This window comes from Coregonus clupeaformis, chromosome 7 (assembly GCF_020615455.1).
Source record: "Coregonus clupeaformis isolate EN_2021a chromosome 7, ASM2061545v1, whole genome shotgun sequence".
In the NCBI taxonomy this organism is placed as follows: Eukaryota; Metazoa; Chordata; class Actinopteri; order Salmoniformes; family Salmonidae; genus Coregonus; species Coregonus clupeaformis.
Genome location: NC_059198.1, coordinates 34,949,767 through 34,974,283, shown reverse-complemented (window position 1 = coordinate 34,974,283; position 24,517 = coordinate 34,949,767). Strand labels below are relative to the sequence as shown.

Genomic DNA, 24,517 nt, shown 5'->3' with positions numbered 1-24,517 from the left:
GACCCGATCACGTGATGAAGAGCCATGTGAGTGAGAGATGCTTCGGGGCATGCAGCACTCAGGGAGAAGGGAACAACGGCCACTGGCCGCATAAGGCATGGATTTTGTTAGGATGCATTACGGCCACACAAAGGGGATGCCGCTGGGAAATTTGAGGCATTATCAAGTGCTTGTCAAATTGTGAATGAGAGACTGATGAAGTGTGTACAGCATGCGTAAAAAACAAAGCAGAGCTCATGCCTTTCAAGCGACTTTTTTCAAATCATCATTAGAGTCGAGTCATACAGCCTTACAATGTATTAAAAATCAAAACATATAGCCCAATGTTTGTAGAACAACTAAAGTTACATTAACTCTAAATTAAGCATATAGGAGTACCTATTTCTTTGTTAAACGCTCAACACAGAATAGCCGCATGTGCGCACTCCCTCAAATCTTTTGGAGAAAATATCCTTTCTATTTTATTCGGCTTTGTTCAATTGTATTCTTCATACTAAAAAATAATATAAAATAATGCCACGGAATTCTAACCAAATCTTGTTTGCAAAATTATCTAGTGTAGCCCATAGCCATATGGCATAGCCAGATCAGGACCTAACATAAGGACAACTCAGAGTTAGCAATTCTGTTCTTCTGAAATAAACTACATTTTCTGCAAATCATGTTTTTTTTAGACCTGTCTAAAATAAATAATGGATTTATTGTGGCGGTTTAGGCTATATTACATGGATTTATTATACTTTTTTAAACGTAGATGTTCCAAAGGTCTGCATCAGTGGCTTATAGGCTATGTGTGGAAGCCAGGAGATGCTAAATGTGTTTGTTAATTAATTACAGTGAGACCAACTGTTATTTGCTTGACAATCATTGGCTGACGAAATTTCGTGACCGCCACAGCCCTAGGAGGGGTTGCACTTTATTTTATGGTACAGAAATGACTAGGTATGTATTGAGAAATTACAGGGTCAATTGATAAAATAGGAGGGGTCAAAGGGAAGGTATGGTGTAATTCGCTGTGTGTGGAGTTGTAACGCAGTTGATCGAATTTAGGTGTTTTGTTTGATAATCTGCTTTAACTATTTAGTCATCTCAGTTCTATGTGACTTCCTCTCGCCTCTCCCTCAAGGTGTCACAGCTTCTATGGGACATCCTGGGAGATGTGTGTGAGCCCTTCTACTACAGTCTTCTGGGTTTGGACCAGAGCACCAGCACCAGGAGAGCAATGAAGGTAGTGTCTACCATAGCTGTATTCCAAATGGCACTCTGGCCACTATATCCCTCAAACTCGAAGCTAGTTCCACTGCTTTTTTAAATTGTTCCCCTCTAATCAGGGACTGATATAGACCTGGGACACCAGGTGGGTGCAATTAATTATCAGGTAGAACAATTTTCTATTGGTAGAACAGAAAACCAGCAGGCTCTGGACCTCGTAGGGTAAGAGTTGAATACCCCAACCCTATACACTTAGAAAAAAAGGTGCTAAGTAGAACCAAATAGGGTTCTTCGGCTTGTCTCCAAAAGAGAACTATTTTTGGTGCAAAGGTAGAACCCTCTATGAAGGGTTATTCCTAGAACCTATAAATGGTTCTACTGAGAACCATTTTATCATCTAAATGTTCTCCCTAGAACCCTCTATGAAGGGTTCTACCGTGAACCTTTTCATTTTTTAAGGGTTCTTCCTAGAACCCTCTATGAACTGTTCTACCAAAACCCCTTTTATCTTTGAAGCTTTCTTCCTAGAACTATCTATGAATGGTTCCACCAGCCTTATTAGCCTTTCAAATTAAACTATTTTGCCTCCCAAGTGGCACAGCGGTTTAAGGCTCTTCACCAAAGTGCAGAGACACCACTACAGCCTGAATTCGATCCCAGGTTGTGTCATAGCCGGTCGTGACTGGGAGCTCCCAAGGGTGGTGTAGGGGTCGGTAGTTCCCGGCTGGGGTTTCCTTGTCTCATCGCACTCTAGCAACTCCTTGTGGCAGGCCGGGTGCCTGCAAGCTGACAGCGGTCATCAGTTTCACCGTGTTTGTCTCAGAGACATTGGGGCGGCTGACTTCCGGGTTAGCGAGCATTGTGTATAAGAAGCAGCACGGCTTGGCGGAGCATGTTTCGGAGGACACATGTCCTGATACTACCGAGCCCATTGGGGAGTTGCCGCAATGAAACAAGGGAGAAATTGGTGAGAAAATTGGGTAAAATTGGATAAACAAATGTACAAATGAAATTCAACTCTTTATGACAATATATTGCATATATCAAAGTGGTCTGAAGCTCCTGGCTTGCAAAGTGATGTGTAATTCTTATTGGAATTCAGCCAGAGCGAGGATATCCAACAACTGGAATCACCCACAACCTGCATTTAGAATGACTGCCATGGTAGGGAAGAATAATCAATGAGACTACCTAAATCATCTAAACTGGAACAACCATCTCAGTAACAGGTGCAATAAGTCCAACTACTAACAGATTGGACTAGTTTAGAAAAATGTGTGTAATTTATGTTTGTGTAGCATAAGATTAACTAAGCAATCAGTGTACATGCAAAAATACAGATACTGAAACAAACAATTCTGAAAATCAACCTGCAAAAGAGCATGCTGGGAAATATGATAATGATGGACCTGGTTCATCGCCAAGCATGTTTTTAGAAATGTTTGCAAATGTATAGAAAATTCAATAAATAAATATCTAATTTACATAACTATTGACACCCCTGAGTCAATACTTTGTAGTAGCACCTTTGGCAGCTATTACAGCTGTAAGTCTTTCTGGGTAAGTCTCTAAGAGCTTTCCACACCTGGATTGTGCATATTTTGTCCATTATTATTTTCAGAATTCGTCAAACTCTCTCAAATTGGTTGTTGATAATTTATAGACAAATAGTTTAAGTCAAAACTGTAACTCGGCCACTCAGGAACAGTCACTGTCTTCTTGGTAAGCAACTCCAGTGTAGATTTGCCCTTGTGTTTTAGGTTATTGTCCTGCTGAAAGGTGAATTCATCTCCCAGTGTCTGGTGGAAAGCAGCCTGAACCAGGTTTTTCTGTAGGATTTTGCCTATGCTTAGCTCAATTACGTTTATTTTTTATCCTGATAACCTTGGAACAGGGGGAATAGTTTATTTATGGCTGATTTAAAGATCAAATCGTCAACCCTGTAACGGTCAACCCTGTTACGTTCAACCCTGAAAGGCACTGTAATACGCTTCTATTCCCCCTGTTACAAGGTTATTTATGGCTGATTAAATGGGCGGCAGGTAGCTTAGTGGTTAAGAGCGTTGTGACAGTAACCGAAAGGTTGCTGGTTCTAATCCCCGAGCCGACTAGGTGAAAAATCTGTCGATGTGCCCTTGAGCAAGGCACTTAACCCAAATTGCTCCTGTAAGTCGCTCTGGATAAGAGCGTCTACTAAATGACTAATAAAAAATAAAAAATGTAAGATCAGATCGTCAATCCTGTTACGTTCAAACCTGAAATATATATATTTTTTTATTAAGTTACACTACCCAAAAGGTACTCATTGGAGGATCGACCCATAGGTAAAATAATGAAGGGAATACCAGATACATTCACAAATATTCCCATATAGGTACAGTTTAAAACATTCTCACACCTAACTTTTTAAACGTAACAGATTACTAAAACTCCTGATATTGAAGTTATAAACACTGAGGTAAACACTAGTGAGGGAAACAAGTATTTGATCCCCTGCTGATATTGTACGTTTGCCCACTGACAAAGAAATGAGCAGTCTATAATTTTAATGGTAGGTTTATTTGAACAGTGAGTGACAGAATAACAACAAAAACATCCAGAAAAACGCATGTCAAAAATGTTATACATTGATTTGCATTTTAATGAGGGAAATAAGTATTTGACCCCCTCTCAATCAGAAAGATTTCTGGCTCCCAGGTGTCTTTTATACAGGTAACGAGCTGAGATTAGGAGCACACTCTTAAAGGGAGTGCTCCTAATCTCAGCTTGTTACCTGTATAAAAGACACCTGTCCACAGAAGCAATCAATCAATTCGATTTTAAACTCTCCACCATGGCCAAGACCAAAGAGCTCTCCAAGGATGTCAGGGACAAGATTGTAGACCTACACAAGGCTGGAATGGGCTACAAGACCATCGCCAAGCAGCTTGGTGAGAAGGTGACAACAGTCGGTGCGATTATTCGCAAATGGAAGAAACACAAAAGAACTGTCAATCTCCCTCAGCCTGGGGCTCCATGCAAGATCTCACCTCGTGGAGTTGCAATGATCATGAGAACGGTGAGGAATCAGCCCAGAACTACACGGGAGGATCTTGTCAATGCTCTCAATGCAGCTGGGACCATATTCTCCAAGAAAATAATTGGTAACACATTATGCCGTGAAGGACTGAAATCCTGCAGCGCCCGCAAGGTCCCCTTGCTCAAGAAAGCACATATACAGGCCCTTCTGAAGTTTGCCAATGAACATCTGAATGATTCAGAGGAGAACTGGGTGACAGTGTTGTGGTCAGATGAGACCAAAATGGAGCTCTTTGGCATCAACTCAACTCGCCGTGTTTGGAGGAAGAAGAATGCTGCCTATGACTCCAAGAACACCATCCCCACCGTCAAACATGGAGGTGGAAACATTATGCTTTGGGGGTGTTTTTCTGCTAAGGGGACAGGACAACTTCACCGCATCAAAGGGACGATGGACGGAGCCATGTACCGTCAAATCTTGGGTGAGAACCTCCTTCCCTCAGCCAGGGCATTGAAAATGGGTCGTGGATGGGTATTCCAGCATGACAATGACCCAAAACATACAGCCAAGGCAACAAAGGAGTGGCTCAAGAAGGAGCACATTAAGGTCCTGGAGTGGCCTAGCCAGTCTCCAGACCTTAATCCCATAGAAAATCTGTGGAGGGAGCTGAAGGTTCGAGTTGCCAAACGTCAGCCTCGAAACCTTAATGACTTGGAAAAGATCTGCAAAGAGGAGTGGGACAAAATCCCTCCTGAGATGTGTGCAAACCTGGTGGCCAACTACAAGAAACATCTGACCTCTGTGATTGCCAACAAGGGTTTTGCAGAGGGGTCAAATACTTATTTCCCTCATTAAAATGCAAATCAATTTATAACATTTTTGACATGTGTTTTTCTGGATTTTTGTTGTTGTTATTCTGTCTCTCACTGTTCAAATAAACCTACCATTAAAATTATAGACTGATCATGTCTTTGTCAGTGGGCAAACGTACAAAATCAGCAGGGGATCAAATACTTTTTTCCCTCACTGTATATATATATATATATATATATTTTTTTTAAAGCTCATTTAGATTCAGAACAGTTTATGTAGAACCCTTCTTGCCTTTCAATCATTCTTCCCTTATAATGAATCATCAAAGAACCCTTTCTTCAAAAAAAGGTTCTAGGTAGAACCCTTTGCCTTACAAAGAAACCTCAGTTTCCATAAAGGGTTCTTAAGATGAAAACAGTTCTTGGTAGAACCTTATCCCTTCCGCAAACAACTATTTTAGAACCCTTTTTCCTAAGTGTGTAGTGCACTACTTTTGACCAGGGTCCATGAATTACAAATGCATCTGTTCTCAATGCCAAGGTCCAGTGATGTGAACTAGGCCTACTTATTCATGTTATAGAGTAGACTCCACTCCACCAATATAGTTGAATTATCAACACTGCTAAGGTTATACCACTGCATGACTTGCCATAGAATGTAACTGTGACTGCTGTGCTAACCAAGCTGTATTCACTCTCTCTCTCTCGATCTCTCGCTCTATATATCTCTCTCCCCTCTCAGCAAGTGAATAAGTTGTTGCTGGGGGATTGTTCGTACAGGGAGCAGAGCTGTCTCAACCCGTGGGCCTCTCTGTTCATCTGGGCTGTGCTGCAGAACCGCAGCGAGATGGCCGTCTACTTCTGGGAGATGGTAATTTATTTATTTATTATTTTATTTAACTGACCAGGTGAGTCAGTTAATAATGTATGGGAACAGGCAGCTGTAATGACAATGATAACAATTACTCTCAAATGAGTGCTTCATTCTATAGCTAGAGGACTCCTGATATCTTCAGGAGTGATAAGTATAATTTTTGTCTATCTGTTGTCTAGTACTGTTTTCTTGCTAGCTAGGGCCATCTACTTTAAGTGCTGCCTGTCTTCCCAGTAGCCTAGTTGGTGTGTAAACTGCTGACTGCTATTAACCTGCAAATGATTGTTCAAATCAAATGTTTTTGGTCACACACACACATATTAACCTAGCTCCAACAGTGCAGTAGTGTCTAACAATTCACAACAATACACACGAATCTAAAAGTAAAATAATGGAATTAAGAAAGATATAAATATTAGGACGAGCAATGTCGGAGTGGCAATGACTAAAATACAGTAGAATAGAATACAGTATATACAGTCGTGGTCAAAAGTTGAGAATGACACAAGTATTGGTCTTCACAAAGTTCGCTGCTTCAGTGTTATGAGATATTTGTCAGATGTTAATATGGTATACTGAAGTATAATTACAAGCATTCCATGAGTGTCAATGGCTTTTATTGACAATTACATTAAGTTTATGCAAAGAGTCAATATATATTTTTCAAGACCTCTGCAATCCGCCCTGGCATGCTGTCAATTAACTTCTGGGCCACATCCTGACTGATGGCAGCCCATTCTTGCATAATCAATGCTTGGAGTTAGTCAGAATTTGTGGGTTTTTGTTTGTCCACCCGCCTATTGAGGATCGACCACAAGTTCTCAATGGGATTAAGATCTGGGGAGTTTCCTGGCCATGGACCCAAAATGTTGATGTTTTGTTCCCCGAGCCACTTAGTTATCACGTTTGCCTTATGGCAAGGTGCTCCATCATGCTGTTCATGGATGGTTGGGAGAAGTTGCTCTCTGAGGATGTGTTGGTACCATTCTTTATTCATGGCTGTGTTCTTAGGCAAAATTGTGAGTGAGCCCACTCCCTTGGCTGAGAAGCAACCCCACACATGAATGGTCTCAGGATGCTTTACTGTTGGCATGACACAGGACTGATGGTAGCGCTCACCTTGTCTTCTCCGGACAAGGTGTTTTCTGGATGCCCCAAACAATCAGAAAGGGGATTCATCAGAGAAAATGACTTTACCCCAGTCCTCAGCAGTCCAATCCCTGTAACTTTTGCAGAATATCAGTCTGTCCCTGATGTTTTTTCCTAAAGCGAAGTGGCTTCTTTGCTGCCCTTCTTGACACCAGGACATCCTCCAAAAGTCTTCGCCTCACTGTACGTGCAGATGCACTCACACTTGCCTGCTGCCATTCCTGAGCAAGCTCTGCACTTGTGATGCCCCGATCCCGCAGCTGAATCAACTTTAGGAGACGGTCCTGGCGCTTGCTGGACTTTCTTGGGCGCCCTGACGCCTTCTTCACAACAATTGAACCTCTCTCCTTGAAGTTCTTGATGATCTGATAAATGGTTGATTTAGGTGCAATCTTACTAGCAGCAATATCCTTGCCTGTGAAGCCCTTTTTGTGCAAAGCAATGATGACGGCACGTGTTTCCTTGCAGGTAACCATGGTTAACATTTCAAGCACCACCCTCCTTTTAAAGCTTCCAGTCTGTTATTCTAACTCAATCAGCATGACAGAGTGATCTCCAGCCTTGTTCTCGTCAACACTCTCACCTGTGTTAACGATAGAATCACTGACATGATGTCAGCTGGTCCTTTTGTGGCAGGGCTGAAATGCAGTGGAAATGTTTTTTTGGGATTAAGTTAATTTTCATGGCACAGAGGGACTTTACAATTAATTGCAATTCATCTGATCACTCTTCATGACATTCTGTAGTATATGCAAATTGCCATTATCAAAACTGAGGCAGAAGACTTTGTGAAAATTAGTATTTGTGTCATTCTCAAAACATTTGACCACAACTGTACATATGAAATGAGTAAAGCATTATGTAAACATTATTAAAGTGACTAGTGTTCCATTATTAAAGTGACCAGTAATTCCGGCTAGTGATGGCTATTTAACAGTCTGATGGCCTTGAGATAGAAGCTGTTTTTCAGTCTCTCGGTCCCAGCTTTTATGCACCTGTACGCCTTCTGGATGGTAGCGGGGTGAACAGGTCGTCGCTCGGGTGGTTGATGTCCTTGATGATCTTTTTGGTCTTCCTGTGTCATCGGGTGTTGTAGGTGTCCTGGAGGGCAGGCAGTGTGCTCCCGGTGATGCGTTGGGCATACCGCACCACCCTCTGGAGAGCCCTGTGGTTGTGGGTGGTGCAGTTGCCGTACCAGGCGGTGACACAGCCCGACAGGATGCTCTCAATTGTGCCTCTGCAAATGGGGTCTTAGTGCCAAGTCAAATTTCTTCAGCCTCCTGAGGTTGAGGAGGTGCTGTTGCGCCTTCTTCACCACACTGTCTTTGTGGGTGGACCATTTCAGATTGTCAGTGATGTTTACGCCGAGGAACTTGAAGCTTTCCACCTTCTCCACTGCGGTCCTGTTGATGTGGATTCTGAAGTCCACGATCAGCTCCTTTGTTTTGTTGACCCTGAGGGAGAGGTTGTTTTCCTGGCTCCACTCCGCCATCTCACCTCCTCCCTGTAGGCTGTCTCGTCATTGTTGGTAATCAAGCGTACTACTGTTGTGTCGTCTGCAAACATGATGATTGAGTTGGAGGCCTGCGTTGCCACGCAGTCATGGGTGAACAGGGAGTACAGGAAGGGGCTGTGTTGAGGATTAGCGAAGTGGAGGTGTTGTTTCCTACCTTCACCACCTCGGGGTGGCCCGTCAGGAAGTCCAGGACCCAGTTGCACAGGACCCCGACCTTAACGATGAGCTTGGAGGGTACTATGGTGTTGAAGGCTGAGCTATAGTCAATGAACAGCATTCTTACATAGGTATTCCTCATGTCCAAATGGGATAGGGAAGTGTGCAGTGCGATGGCGATTGTATCGTCTGTGGATCTATTGGGGCGGTATGCAAATTGAAGTGGGTCTAGGGTGTCAGGTAAGGTAGAGGTGATATGATCCTTAACTAGCCTCTCAAAGCACTTCATGATGACAGAAGTGAGTGCTAAAGGCCGATAGTCATTGAGTTCAGTTACCTTTGCTTTCTTGGGTACAGGAACAATGGTAGACATCTTGAAGCAAATGGGGACAGCCGACTGGGATAGGGAGAGATTGAATATGTCTGTAAACACCAGCCAGCTGGTCTGCGCATGCTTTGAGGACACAGCTTGGGATGCCGTCTGGGCCGGCAGCCTTGCGAGGGTTAACACGCTTAAATGTCTTACTCACGTCGGCCATAGAGAACGAGAGCCCACAGTCCTTGGGAGCAGGTTGCGTCGGTGGCACTGTGTTATCCTCAAAGCAGGCAAAGAAGGTGTTTAGCTTGTCCGGGAGCAAGACGTCGGTGTCCGCGACATAGATGGTTTTCCCTTTGTAAGCCGTGATTGTCTGTAGACCCTGCCACATACGTCTCGTGTCTGAGCCGTTGAATTGTGACTCCACTTTGTCTCTGTACTGACGTTTTGCCTGTTTGATTGCCTTACGGAGGGAATAACTACACTGTTTGTATTCAACCATATTCCCAGTCACCTTGCCATCGTTAAATGCGGTGGTTCGCGCTTTCAGTTTTGCGCGAATGCTGCCTTCTATCAACGGTTTCTGGTTTGGGTAGGTTTTAATAGTCACAGTGGGAACAACATCGCCTATACACTTCCTGATGAACTCAGTCACCGTGTCAGTGTATACATCAATGTTATTCTCAGAGGTTACCCGGAACATATCCCAGTCCGCGTGATCACATCAACCAGGATTAAGGGTCAGGGCAATTTGCGACTGTTGTTTTCGTAGTCAGTGGCTGTATTGGTTTCTCCTCTCCTATGCAATCAGCAATTATTACCGGGAGGTGTGCTCTTCACCTTTGCAAGGCAATAAGAAAATAGTATTAGTACTTCAGTCTCCCTTGTTCTTCTCAGCGTCGCAAAACTAAGACCATCACCGAAACAAAGACGGTTTTGCCGAGTTGTTCTGCGGAATTATTCGAGGAAGGAAAGAGAGGAAGGCTCGACGCCACTCTCTCACTTGAATATCTTACCTAGTTATTTTCAGATTATCACATTTTGCTCTTTGGTAGCTTTATGTGTGTTTTCTATCCCAGTTCACTCCCCACCCCTTAGCTGCAACCCTTCTAATTTAGTGTACCCCGTGCGCACAACCCATGTGGAATTCCTTGTCTCTGGCAGCATTTGGAACTGCTGATCTGCGGTCAAGAACGCAGAGTTAATCTCAGTCTATGCTGCCTTTCAGTCCCTTGACTTTTTGGACCTTACATGGATCACCCCAGAGAACACTGCTACTCCAGCTGTTTTCTCTCATAGTCCGAGAGCATCTGGTCATCGTGGTAGTGGCACAGGGCTATTAATTTCTCCTAAATTGAGACTTTCTCTTTTCTCTCTCTCTCACCTGTCCATCTCCTCATTTAAATTCCATACTGTCACTTGTCCACTCAAGCTTAACATTGTTGTCATCTATCGCCCACCAGGTGCCCTTAGAGAGTCCCTAAATGAGCTTGACACCTTGATAAGCTCATTTCCTGACGATGGCTCACCGCTCTTCGTACTTCAACCTCCCGACGTCTGCCTTCGATTCATTTCTTTCCAACTCTCTCTTTCCCCTCCTTGCCTCTTTTGACCTCACCCTTTTCCACTCCCACGCACAAGGCAGGCAATACGCTTGACCTCATCTTTACTAGTGGCTGTTCGCTTACTAATCTCACTGCAACCCCCTCCAGGTATCTGATCACTACCTTGTTTCCTTTTCTGTCTCCCTTTCCTCCAACCCTAGCCACTCAACCCCTACCCAGATGCCCATGTGCCATCGCAACCTTTGCTCTCTATTTCCCACTACTCTATCCTCCTTTATCCTGTCATCTCTCCCTTCTGCTAAATCCCTTTTCCCTCCTGTCTCCTGATTCTGCCTCTTCAACCCTACTCTCCTCCCTTTACGCATCCTATGACTCGCACTGTCCCCTTTCCTCCCTCCTGCGCCGTGGCTAAGTGCCTCATTGAGAGCCTATAGAACAGGGCTGTGGGCAGCTGAGCAAAAATGGATCCAAACTAAACCTCCGGAGGACCTATCATCCTTTTACTCCCTCCTATCTACCTTATCTTCCTCTGTATCCACTGCTAAAGCCACTTTCTATCACTCTAAACTTCAAGCTTCAGCCTTTAACCCAAGGAAACTATTTTCCACCTTTTCCTCCCTCCTCCCTCTCTGCAGACGACTTTGTCAACCACTTTGAAAAGAAGGTTGAAGACATCTGCTCCTCATTCAATCAGCCTATTGAATCCACTGGTCCCACTCACACAGAACTACCCTATGCCTTGAGCTCTTTCTCCCCTCTCTCTCCAGATGAAATCCTGCGACTAGTGGTGTCAGGCCACCCGACAACCTGCCCGCTCGACCCCATCACTTCCTCCATTCTCCAGACCATCTCTGGAGACCTTCTCCCATTCCTCACCTCCCTCATCAACTCATCCCTGACCACTGGCTGTGTCCCCTCTGACTTCCAAATGGCCCGAGTCGCTCCCCTCCTCAAGAAACCAACACCTCGACTCCTCTGGCGTCAAAAACTACAGACCGGTCTCCGTTCATTATTTTATTTCCAAAACACTTGAGCGTACTGTCTCTGATCAAGTCTCGCGCTATCTCTCTCAGAACGATCCTAACCAGTTAGGCTTCAAGACGGGTCACTCAACCAAGACTGCTCTTCTCTGTGTCACGGAGGCTCTCCGCACTGCGAAAGCTGACTCTCTCTCCTCTGTTCTCATCCTCCTAGATCTAGCCACTGCCTTCAACACCATGAACCATCCTCCTCTCCACCCTCTCAGGGCTGGGCGTCTCTGCACACTCTTGGATTGCATCCTACCTGGCAGGTGATGTGGAGAGGATCTGTGTCTACACCACGTACTCTCACTACTGGTGTCCCCCAGGGCTCGGTTCTAGGCCCACTCCTCTTCTCTCTATACACCAAGTCACTCGGCTCTGTCATATCTTCACATGGTCTCTCCTATCATTGCTATGCGGCTGGCACTCATCTACTTTTCTCCTTCCCCCCTTCTGACACCCAGGTGGCGACACGCATCTCTGCATGACTGGCAGATATCTCAGCTTGGATGTTGGCCCACCACCTCAAGCTCAACCTCGACAAGACGGAGCTGCTTTTCCTCCCGGGGAAGGCCTGCCTGCTCCAAGACCTCTCCATCACAGTTGACAACTCAACGGTGTCCCCATCCCAGAGTGCAAAGAACCTTGACGTGACCCTGGACAACACCCTGTCGTTCTCTACAAACATCAAAGCAGTGACTCGCTCCTGCAAGTTAATGCTCTACAACATCCGTAGAGTACGACCCTACCTCACACAGGAAGCGGCGCAGGTCCTAATCCAGGTGCTTGTCATCTCCCATCTGGACTACTGCAACTCGCTGTTGGCTGGGCTCCCCGCTTGTGCCATCAAACCCCTGCAATTTATCCAGAACGTTGCAGCCCGCCTGGTGTTCAACCTTTCCAATTCTCCCATTTCACCCTGCTCCTCCGCACACTCCACTGGCTTCCAGTTGAAGCCCACATCCACTACATCACCATGGTACTTGCCTATAGAGCAGCAAGTGGAACTGCCCTTCCCTACCTTCAGGCTATGCCCAACACCCCAACCCGAGCACTCCGTTCTGCCACCTCTGGTCACTTGGCCCTCCAATCCTTACGGGAGGGTAGCTCCCGCTCAGCCCAGTCCAAGCTCTTCTCTGTCCTGGCACCCCAATGGTGGAACCCTGTCCATCTTCCGAAAACAACCTCTTCAAAGTGTATCTTAAATACACTTTGTCCCACCTATCTATCTTAAGATGAATGCACTAACTGTACGTCGCTCTGGATCAGAGTGTCTGCTAAATGACTAAAATGTAAATGTAAATGCTTGAAGTTAAACTAATCTGTAGAAAAATTCATTAATTTACGAATGCACAGACGCATTTTAGCATTGATCTCTCCCCTTTTTATATCCCCTTCTCTCTTTCTCTCTCTCTCCCCCTCGCTCTCTCTTCCTCTCTCTCCCCCCTCTCCCTCTCTCCTCCAGGGAGGGGAGTCTGTCCACAGTGCTCTGGCAGGCTGTAAGATTCTGAGGGAGCTGTCTAAGCTGGAGAGTGAGACGGAGACCAAACTCTCTATGAAGGAGCTGGCCCAGAAGTTTGAGAACTTGGCCCTTGGTGGGTTAGCCTTATTCTGGCTGTGTATTTGTACTGTGAGGATGTCAATTTAGTGGTTATTAACTCTGTTATGCATACATGTGAGCAGCTTATATTTTGAGAGTGAAGGTTACCCCATAATGCCTAGTAGCGGGTCCGCATCAGACCGCAAGGGACCACCTGTTCTGAAAGTCTGCTGGACGGTATCCCAGTCTGGGACCATTTGCAATGCTTTCACACTCAATGTCTTTAAGATGAGGACTGAAGCAAATCAATCCGCACTCCTAATGGGAAACCTAATGTGACCTGTGTCCTCTCTATAGACGTCTTCAGTGAGTGTTAACCCTTTAATCATCTCTCTAGACGTGTTCAGTGAGTGCTACCAGAGCAGTGAGAGCCGCTCTTTCACCCTCCTTATAAGGCAGTCTCCAGTGTGGGGCAAAGCTACTTGTCTGCAGATGGCCACCTCAGCCGACGCCCGCCACTTCTTCAGCCACGATGGTGTGCAGGTCTGTACTAAACTCAGGGGTCAGAGGTCATGGTGTGTGTGTTTGTGTGTGCATGCATGCTTTGTGTGCTTGCTTACGTGTGTGTGAGTCTCAAATCAAATTTGTCACATGCTTCGTTAACAACAGTGAAATGCTTACTTACGGGTCCTTTTCCAACAATGCAGAGTTAAAGATGAAGATACAAAATTAAATAATCTGTGTGTGCGTGTGATCTGTGTTCACATTAATCTTTATAAAACTAACCAGCTCCTTAGATTTCCAGAGTGTTTGTGTTAGATCATGGAGGGTGGTTAATTGAAGTTTCTCAGGATCAACTCTGCTCCTACCTCTTCCTCTGGCAGTCTCTGCTGTCTCAGATCTGGTGGGGAGATATGAAGAGGAGCACGAAGGTCTGGAAATTGGTCCTCACCTTCTTCTTACCCCCCCTCATCTACACCAACCTCATCAGCTTCAGGTTAGTGTCTGTCTGTCTGAGAATTTCCAATCCATTAAAGGTGCAATATGCAGAAATCGCTCCGCCATTTCCTGGTTGCAAAAATTCTAATACTTAGCCTAATTTCAGTTTATGTGACAAAACAAGCAATGTATAGTGTAGAGAATCATTGTACCATCTAAACTGCTGTGAAATATATTTTAATTAACCATAAATATTGTATTTCAGCTGTTTGAAGCTGGTGTAAAAAACCAAAAGTGAAATACGCAAAAACAAAACTTAAGAACGGGAAGCATAGAAATAGCGCACATAAAATCAGATCTACCGCTTCTTAGACTTGCTTTCAATGAGAATGACAGATCTATAACTCACATTTCTATGTGAATTTGGTCAGGTCGCCCACAAAGTTACATATTATACATAATAAGCATTAAGATACAGAGGAGATTGGCTGCCCACATGAAAAAATACTACAGTTTACTATAGAATTCTATATACAGTACTACACACTGTAGTATCCCTTGATCATGTGTAGTACTTACTATAGATTTTTGTAGTATAATGTAGACTACTATAGTAAATACTACAGTAATGTCCGCAACAACAAAAGCACAGTCTGCAAAAACAAAGATAATACAACTAAAACACTACAGTATAATACAGTCCGCAAAAACACTACAGTAATTACTATAGTGTATATATATAAAATATAATCTAAGTTTATTTGTCACATGCACAGGATACAGAAGGTGTAAATGGTAAAGTGAAATGGTTACTTGAGTATTTGCATAGTAGCAATAAAAAAATTTGAAAGTGTCCAGATAAAAATATTTTATCATTAGATGATGCTTACCCAGACACACTTGTCTAAGTTATAACCAACCTCAGCCACATCTAACTAAGTGGATGGGTCACTATTGTCTAGATCTAGACATGTACACGTTATTGTCTAGACATGTACACATGTTCATGAAATACAATAGATGGCCGTAGTCACCCCCAGACACACCTGGCTAACTTGATGGGTCATGTAATCATCTGGCAAAGTAGTGTATTTTGTTTAGACATGTAGCTAGCTAAACAATGAACCACAATCCCAACCCATGCTACTAGCAATACAAACAGATTGTCATAGCTAGCCACCATGCATTAAATGCTGTACTATGAATCTGCAGGTAGCTAAAGCTAACCAACTAGGTTCAATGTTAGGCTATAACTAGCAATGCAAATGGATTTCTGAGATACTAATAATATTACTACACAGATCATGCACGTAACGTTAGCTAGCGAGACAGCAAGCTAACGTTTGCTAGCTAGCTAACAGTATGCTTTAACTTGCAATGAAAACGACTTCGACAAAATTAGAAACGTATAATATCTGAAAATGTAGCTAGACTCTTACCCGTATACTGTACATGGATGAACGCTTCACTGCAGAGTGGAACCCCTTGTGTAATTTCCGTTTTGTTTGTACAGCTTGTTTGGGCCGTGTTGTGTCAAGTCACTCCGGTTTACACTGACCGTGTGCAGAAAGTAGTCCATCACAACTTTTTCCCACTTATCTTTGTCAATACTAAATTCAGGGCAGCAATGTTGTTGAGAGCAGTAGCAACACTCTTGCCGTTCTCTATGGCTAACGTTATAGCTTTAAAAAAGCAGTGGTAGCTAGGATTATCTACACATACTGAGCAGCTCATGTTAAAGTCTGAAGCATGTTACATGTCAGACCAATCCGAACTCATCTCTCGGCATGTCCAGCCCATCCATTATCTCAGCCAATCATGGCTAGCGGGAAGGTTCCTGTCTTTTTCCGTGGCTAAACCAATTAGGCTCGTAATTTAACAATTTTATTTGTATTTACAGATTGCATACAAGTTTGTTAGTAAGGCACATGAAAGTTCACGTTCCAGAAGGCATTTTGATCATCAACAACAACAAAAAATACATTCAAATGCCTCTCCTGTGAAGTAGTAATGTGTGACATATGCCAAGCGTCCTGAAACGGGTCACATATGAATATTTTGTGTATATTTGTGTTGTATTGTGCAGGGCACATTTGAAAAAGAGACCTTGTCTCTGTCTACCCTGGTAAAATTAAGGTAAAAAAATAAATAAACCTTTCCTTCACCACCAGCCTATCTTCCAATATCGTTCAAATTTTAAATTCGCAATGCTGACTTATTTTCCTATTTTCTTCCCCTTCGCAGGCTATCTTCTCTCTATCATCCACATTTTTTTATACGTGGAGCGTTCCTTATTTTCCTCATACTGGGTGAATTTGAGAAATTGGAAGCTGGTGGTGAAACTGTCTGTCGGTCTGTAATTTATTTCTCAATCTGTCTCTCTCTCTCTCTCAGGGAACATGAGGAAGAGGGGAAGTCAGAGGAGGTGCCTCATGGTCGAGACACAGAGAGTCTGGACGGAGGAGATGCCACTATGTTCTCCCTCTCCGACGTCATGCAAACGTAAACACACACGCATGCACGTAGTCATCCATGCACACACACTAAGTAATTATTCCCATTTTGTCCTCTCAGGGAAGAGGATGTCGAGGAATATGCTGCTCTAAGGGCCAATCTGAAAAGTGCCCCCTCCTCCAATCCCAAGAGGCCCTTCGTACTGCTGCGCTGGAGGGAGTTCTGGTTTGCGCCCGTCACCTCGTTCCTAGGCAACGTGCTGATGTACTTCCTGTTCCTCGGCCTGTTTGCTTATATCCTATTGTTGGACTTCAAGCCACCGCCCCCACACGGCCCGTCCACCTTAGAGTTTGTCCTCTACTTCTGGGTCTTCACCATGGTCTGTGAGGAGTTTCGACAGGTAGGACGCATCACATGTAAACAAACACGCAAACACACACTCAAATACACACAGACAAATACAAAAAATGTACAGGCAAGAACCTATACAGTCACCTCTAAATGTATTGGTACCAGTGATAAAGATGAGCATAATAAATAATATAAATACCAAGATATATTGGATGGTCAAAATATTTGAAAAGTATATTATTTTATACTAATACAATTTATCAGAAAAATTGATTTTGTTTAACAAGTAAAACATTATCTAAAAAAGATAGGTGTCAAAATTATTGGCACCCCTAAAGATTCTTATGAATAAAATTATACAAAATGTATTTACATTTACATTATATTTTAGTCATTTAGCAGACGCTCTTATCCAGAGCAACTTACAGGAGCAATTAGGGTTGCTCAAGGGCACCTCAGCAGATTTTTCACCTAGTCGGCTCGGGGATTCGAGCCATTCCAAGACATTTAAATGTTTCCCCTTAAACCACTCGAGTGTTGCTTTAGCAGTATGCTTAGGGTCATTGCTGGAAGGGGAACCTCCGTCCCAGTCTCAAATCTCTGGAAGACTGAAACAGGTTTCCCTCAAGAATTTCCCTGTATTTAGTGCCATCCATCATTCCTTCAATTCTGACCAGTTTCCCAGTCCCTGCCGATGGAAAAACATCCCCACAGCATGATGCTGCCACCACCATGCTTCACTGTGGGGATGGTGTTCTCGGGGTGATGAGAGGTGTTGGGTTTGCACTAGACATAGAGTTTTCCTTGATGGCCAAAAAGCTCAATTTTAGTCTCATCTGATCAGAGTACCTTCTTCCATATGTTTGGGGAGTCTCCCACATGCCTTTTGGCGAACACCAAACGTGTTTGCTTCTTTTTTTCTTTAAGCAATGGCTTTTTTCTGGCCACTCTTCCGTATAGCCCAGCTCTGTGGAGTGTACGGCTTAAAGTGGTCCTATGGACAGATACTCCCATCTCTGCTGTGGCGCTTTTCAGCTCCTTCAGGGTTATCTTTGGTCTCTTTGTTGCCTCTCTGATTAATGCCCTCCTTGCCTGGTCTGTGAGTTTTGGTGGGCGGCCCTCTCTTGGCAGGTTTGATGTGGTGCCATATTCTTTCCATTAAAAAAAAAAAGGATTTAATGGTGCTCCGTGGGATGTTCAAAGTTTCAGATATTTTTTTATAACCCAACTCTGATCTGTACTTCTCCACAACTTTGTCCCTGACCTGTTTGGAGAGCTCCTTGGTCTTCATGGTGCCGCTTGCTTGGTGGTGCCCCTTGCTTAGTGGTGTTGCAGACTCTGTGGCCTTTCAGAACAGGTGTATATATACTGAGATTATGTGACACTTAGATTGCACACAGGTGGACTTTATTTAACTAATTATGTGACTTCTGAAGGTAATTGGTTGCACCAGATCTTATTTAGGGGCTTCATAGCAAAGGGGGTGAATACATACAGTGGGGAAAAAAAGTATTTAGTCAGCCACCAATTGTGCAAGTTCTCCCACTTAAAAAGATGAGAGAGGCCTGTAATTTTCATCACAGGTACACGTCAACTATGACAGACAAAATGAGAGAAAAAATCCAGAAAATCACGTTGTAGGATTTTTAATAAATTTATTTGCAAATTATGGTGGAAAATAAGTATTTGGTCACCTACAAACAAGCAAGATTTCTGGCTCTCACAGACCTGTAACTTCTTCTTTAAGAGGCTCCTCTGTCCTCCACTCGTTACCTGTATTAATGGCACCTGTTTGAACTTGTTATCAGTATAAAAGACACCTGTCCACAACCTCAAACAGTCACACTCTAAACTCCACTATGGCCAAGACCAAAGAGCTGTCAAAGGACACCAGAAACAAAATTGTAGACCTGCACCAGGCTGGGAAGACTGAATCTGCAATAGGTAAGCAGCTTGGTTTGAAGAAATCAACTGTGGGAGCAATTATTAGGAAATGGAAGACATACAAGACCACTGATAATCTCCCTCGATCTGGGGCTCCACGCAAGATCTCACCCCGTGGGGTCAAAATGATCACAAGAACGGTGAGCAAAAATCCCAGAACCACACGGGGGGGGACCTAGAGAATGACCTGCAGAGAGCTGGGACCAAAGTAACAAAGCCTACCATCAGTAACACACTATGCCGCCAGGGACTCAAATCCTGCAGTGCCAGACGTATCCCCCTGCTTAAGCCAGTACATGTCCAGGCCCATCTGAAGTTTGCTAGAGTGCATTTGGATGATCCAGAAGAGGATTGGGAGAATGTCATATGGTCAGATGAAACCAATGACCTGTGTCATTGCCAACAAAGGGTATATAACAAAGTATTGAGAAACTTTTGTTATTGACCAAATACTTATTTTCCACCATAATTTGCAAATAAATTCATTAAAAATCCTACAATGTGATTTTCTGGATATTTTTTTCTCATTTTGTCTGTCATAGTTGACGTGTACCTATGATGAAAATTACAGGCCTCTCTCATCTTTTTAAGTGGGAGAACTTGCACAATTGGTGGCTGACTAAATACTTTTTTCCCCCACTGTATGCACGCACCACTTTTCCGTTATTAATTGTTTTGAATTTTTTGAAACAAGTGATTTTTTTTCATTTCACTTCACCAATTTGGACTATTTTGTGAATGTCCATTACAGGAAGTCCAAATAAAAATCCATTTAAATTACAGTTTGTAATTCAACAAAATTGTAAGAACGCCATGAATACTTTTGCAAGGCACTATATTGTGGCCTTTTCATGCCTTTCTGTTTCACTGGGCTATAAAAATTAGGTAACACTCATGTAAAATAAATTTGTCATTCATCACCATGGCAAAGAACTCACAAATGAAAAGAGACATGGCTGTTGACTTTCATAAATTAGGCAATGGGTACAAGACACTACTGAAAAACGAAATATAATACTTACCACTATAAGGGCAAAAATTAAGAAGTTTAAAACCACTGGAACAGTGGTTAACTTGCCTGGTAGAGGACCCAAGTGTATTTTCCCCACGCACAGTAAGGAAGATGGTTCAGGAGGTAAAGAAAAGTCCAAGGGTCCAAGTTGGAGAATTACAGAACTTGGTCGCATCTTGGGAAGGTTGCCATAAAAAAAGCCTTTATTAAGAGCAACCAACAAATGTAAGCACAGAAGGGAAAGGGGATACCTAGTCAGTTGCACAACTGAATGTATTCAACCGAAAAATTGTAACCATTCTAATTTTATCTGACTAAGGGCGAAGTATCTATTTGACTATCATTACGTACAACTGAAATAAAGTATATCCTTGCTTACCACGGCAAATCTACTGTGGCAATATACCGGACAGATGGAAGACAAAGGTGACCACCTGTGCTATTTAGCTATATAGCGTGCTCGAACACCTTTGTGTAAGCATAACTGGGGAGGAAGTGTAGTTCGTCAACTGGAGGCACACACAGCGTATGGATCTGTGCAAATCTGCTACAGTAAGTGTATAATTTTTATTTGAAAGATTATTTCTCGCTGATATGAAAGATAAGGGCCAAAACCGTTTCACAAGCGATTATTATTTACATTTCTAAACGTTAAAACACAGCGTCGGAATTGTAGATAACATGGTCAAGCCATTGGTGACGCTAACTGCTGAAAACACCATGGAGAGAAGGGTTTCTTTAGTTTGAATGTAAGGAATTTTTGTTAGATTTTTATTTACATTTTTGTAACCAGAACAATGACATAAATTGATTATTTTTCTACGTGAATCAAACTCTGGACATTGGATTTGTAGGTGTCAAGACTAACATTTCACCACTCTCCATTGTGGCTGAACCATTAAGATGGAAATTGTATTGGGACAATTATATTAGACAATTTAGTCACTACATTTAGTCAAACAACTTCGCTGGAAAATACTTCGATGGAATTGGAAAACTGGATTGTTTGTAAAGACGCGCAACAAAGGAACAAAGGACTGACGCGGCCTCCTAAGACTACAGCGGAGAAAATACGCACTTAGATATGTAAAGTAACAAGCGCACAAACTGTTGGATTGATTAATAAATAAGTCAGAGTGTTGATGGCTACATTTATCATGCATTCAAAGCAATGGAAAGTTTGCTATTGGAGTGACTTATTTGGACAAAGGATTGAATGCACAGAACTCTATTTCCAATCTCCGCTGCCTAATTAATTGAAGTGTGAAGATTAACAATATAACGAGACTGTTAAAGGAGCACAGCGCTGTGCATCAGAACGCTTATTGATGCATGTTCATTCTTGCATATTGAAATGGGAAGGATTGGGAAATGTAGATATTATGGTGATAGCCTATGGAATATGGCTGAAGTAAATTTTACTGCAGTGGAGGCTGGTGGGAGGAGCTATAGGAGGACTGGCTCATTGTAATGGCTGGAATGAAATAAATGGAACGGTATCAAACATATGGAAACCACGTTTGACTCTGTTCCATTAATTCCATTCCAGCCATTACAATGAGCTAGTCCTCCTATAGCTCCTCCCACCAGCCTCCTCTGCACTGCAGATAGCATTGTCAATGGGGGCGACATGGAGCTATTGGAGGGGCCTTAGCAGGAAAGGCCTTGGAGGAGAAAGTTTCCCAAACTGCAACATATTAAGACATTTCTTTGTACTGTGTCCAAATGGATTTCAGGTGCATCCCCAGCACCAGAGAAACCTGATGAATACACTGATGAGAAGGATGAACCTACTGACAGTGTGTCCCAAACGTCCAGCCAAAAGTCAAACAGGAGTTTACGCTCAGGTTTATCCTCCACATCCTCAGCCTGAATTCAAGCAAAGGCTGAAAGAGCAGCATTAGTAACAAAGGCTGCTGCACTCAAGTTCAAACACCATCTAGAGCAGGGATGGGCAACTTGTGTTGTAGAAAATTATCCTTATGCTTCTTTAAAACATCTAAGTACTTCCAGTTTTTGTAGAATCAAGATAGACTTTATTACACAAGCAATAGAGCCGAGCTGGTCTGCAGAGCAACTAACTTCCCAACACTCAGCCCTCAGTATATATTCAGTTCTATTCCTGTTCATTTTACATACTTTTTAGCTTAATCCCTCGCTATTTAGTTCCTCCAACATTGTTTCCAAGTCTTCGCCTTTTGACCGCTCCGCCCACTTTCTTAGTTTATGATAGTGGCAAAATCTGACTTCTCCTCCTTCTACTTATTCAGTCTCCTCCTCCTATGTATTCAGTTTGGAAACAATAGTGGCGGGACCAAGCCCTGTAGGCCCACGGATCAATTTCCCCCGCAAAAATAAGTTAGGGTCTCAACTTACTGTTGAGGGTTAGAATAGTAGAGTACGGAATTTGGTTGTGCATCAGCAGTTTTTCTCTTAGGTCAGTCACTGATAGTCACTCAATTAGCCCCTGTCAGCATTCTTTTATTTTTTTAAGGTAAGTCTCCTTGGCCAGCTATCTAAACTTGTAGTAATCATGGTCAAATTACCGACCGGGGGCCCCCCTTTGATCAACAAAAAAAAAAACTGCAGGAAATTAGCTGTAAAACTGCACGTTTTTCAATCCGCCCCATGGCAAAATGTGTAGAATTTAGGGTTGTGATGGTAGGCCTACACAAATTCATACCGAACAGTTCGGTACGGGGACCTCGGTTCGGTCCACACTGTGAACCTGAATAAATACATACAAAAATTAAAACACTAGGACTATAGGCTATGCCTACCCTGTGTTGTATGCCTCTTGAGTAAATCTGAGCTGAAAACCATTTCAGGCTATTCCGTTAAAACAACTACAGCCTATGCACACATTATAATCAACCTTCAAATCTTAATTGGCGCATTTCAAACTGTTATTTTGTGAGGCGCAGCCGGGAACTAGTTCTGTACAATGCCTAGTGGTGGGGGTCGATAAACCAGGAGGATTCTACATTGTTGTGTTTGTTGATTAACTTTTACAACACAAAATAACCAAGCAGGACGCAGGAGTACCGTTTCAATAAGTTTAGTGAAAGTCAAGCTCTTTACAGGTTCAGACGCTGTGGTAGGTTATGAGTTCGTGTAGGATAATGTTTCTCTTCACAGGTTGAAGTATGAACTGACAAAGCTTGGCGTTGTGGTGATGCTGCAATCACTTGTGGATCGTCCACTTAACTTGCAGTAGTAGTAGTTCATCCAGGAGTTATAGCAGGTGCAGGTGCGAAGGTCACATCTGGCAGGTGTCCACTTGCGATGTCCTCTGTAGTCCTTGGCAAGTTTCTTCTACTTCCAACTGTTGTGTCCCCCCCCCACCCCCCCTCCTTTTTGGTTTTGTGTGATGTGTTCATCCATCATAGCTCGTAGTGCATTCTTCAGGCTTTGTACGTCTGGCCACTTTGAACACGCGTCAACAATCACAAGGAATGTTGTGCCCACGAAAGGTCCCGCAAAGGCTATGTGGATTCTTGACATCCAGAGCAACGCATGGCAAGCTGCTCAATCTGTTGATCTATTCCTGGCCACCATACAAAACGTCTGGCGTTTTGACTTCATCTTCACGACTCCAAAATGTCCTACATGGAGCTCTTCCAAGACCCTGGTTCGCAACTTGGGTGGTATGATAACTCTTAAGCCCCACATGATACCAGTGTCCAGTGTCAGTTCGTCCCGGTATTGATAGTACTGAGCAAACTGAAACTTCTGTTGTGTATTCTGGCCATATTGTGTTGCGGAATTCACCTGAGACAGAGTAGGGCCTTAGCCCCACCCATATCTTTAAGGATTCATGTGATGCCATGTGCTAAACAGTGTGTAGTTTAGTAAACAACCAAAGATTTGGAGACTTAAAGTGGTAAAAGTAGTAGCCTACAATAAGGAAAAAATCCAGGTAAAAATAAACTTAATCTAATCCTTGGCCTATATCCTAATCTGACTTTGGTGCAGGTCATGTTCTTCACAATGCAAATAGTCCGGGTAGCCATTTCATTAGCCGGTCAGGAGTCTTATGGCTTGGGGGTAGAAGCTGTTGAGAAGCCTTTTGGACCTAGACTTGGCGCTCCGGTACTGCTTGCTGTGCGGTAGCAGAGAGAACAGTCTATGACTAGGGTGGCTGGAGTCTTTGGAGATTTGCAGGGCCTTCCTCTGACACTGCCTGGTATAGAGGTCCTGGATGGCAGGAAGCTTGGCCCCAGTGATGTACTGGGCCGTACGCACTACCATCTGTAGTGCCTTGCGGTCGGAGGCCGAGCAGTTGCCATACCAGGCGGTGATGCAACTAGTCAGGATGCTCTCGATGGTGCAGCAGTAGAACAATCATAGCTAGCGGGAAGGTTCCTGTCTTTTTCTTTGGCTAAACCAACTAGGCTCGTAATTTAACAATTTCATTTCTATTTACGGATGGAATATAAGTTTGTTATTAAGGCACATGAAATTTCACATGTTCCAGAAGTCATTTCTGCATTTTTATAAAAGACGTATGTTTACGTTCCATTAAGAAGTAGTGATGTGCGACATACGCCAAATGTCCTGAAACAAGTCGCATATTTTCAAGCATAGTGGTGTCTGCATCATGTTATGTGTATACTTGTAATCGTTAAGGACTGGG

The 24,517-nt window shown here is 43.3% G+C and overlaps 1 protein-coding gene across 1 annotated transcript in view; it reads left to right on the top strand.

Moving 5' to 3' along the window:
* Positions 1-24,517, top strand: part of LOC121550784 (transient receptor potential cation channel subfamily M member 4-like) — an 87,007-nt gene that overhangs the window by 47,063 nt on the left and 15,427 nt on the right. Inside the window, exons 12-18 of the mRNA XM_045221377.1 lie at positions 1,127-1,228; positions 5,786-5,914; positions 13,107-13,236; positions 13,579-13,724; positions 14,066-14,178; positions 16,515-16,622; positions 16,695-16,974. Of these exons, the coding sequence (XP_045077312.1) occupies positions 1,127-1,228; positions 5,786-5,914; positions 13,107-13,236; positions 13,579-13,724; positions 14,066-14,178; positions 16,515-16,622; positions 16,695-16,974 (1,008 nt within the window). The remainder of the gene's footprint in view (positions 1-1,126; positions 1,229-5,785; positions 5,915-13,106; positions 13,237-13,578; positions 13,725-14,065; positions 14,179-16,514; positions 16,623-16,694; positions 16,975-24,517) is intronic.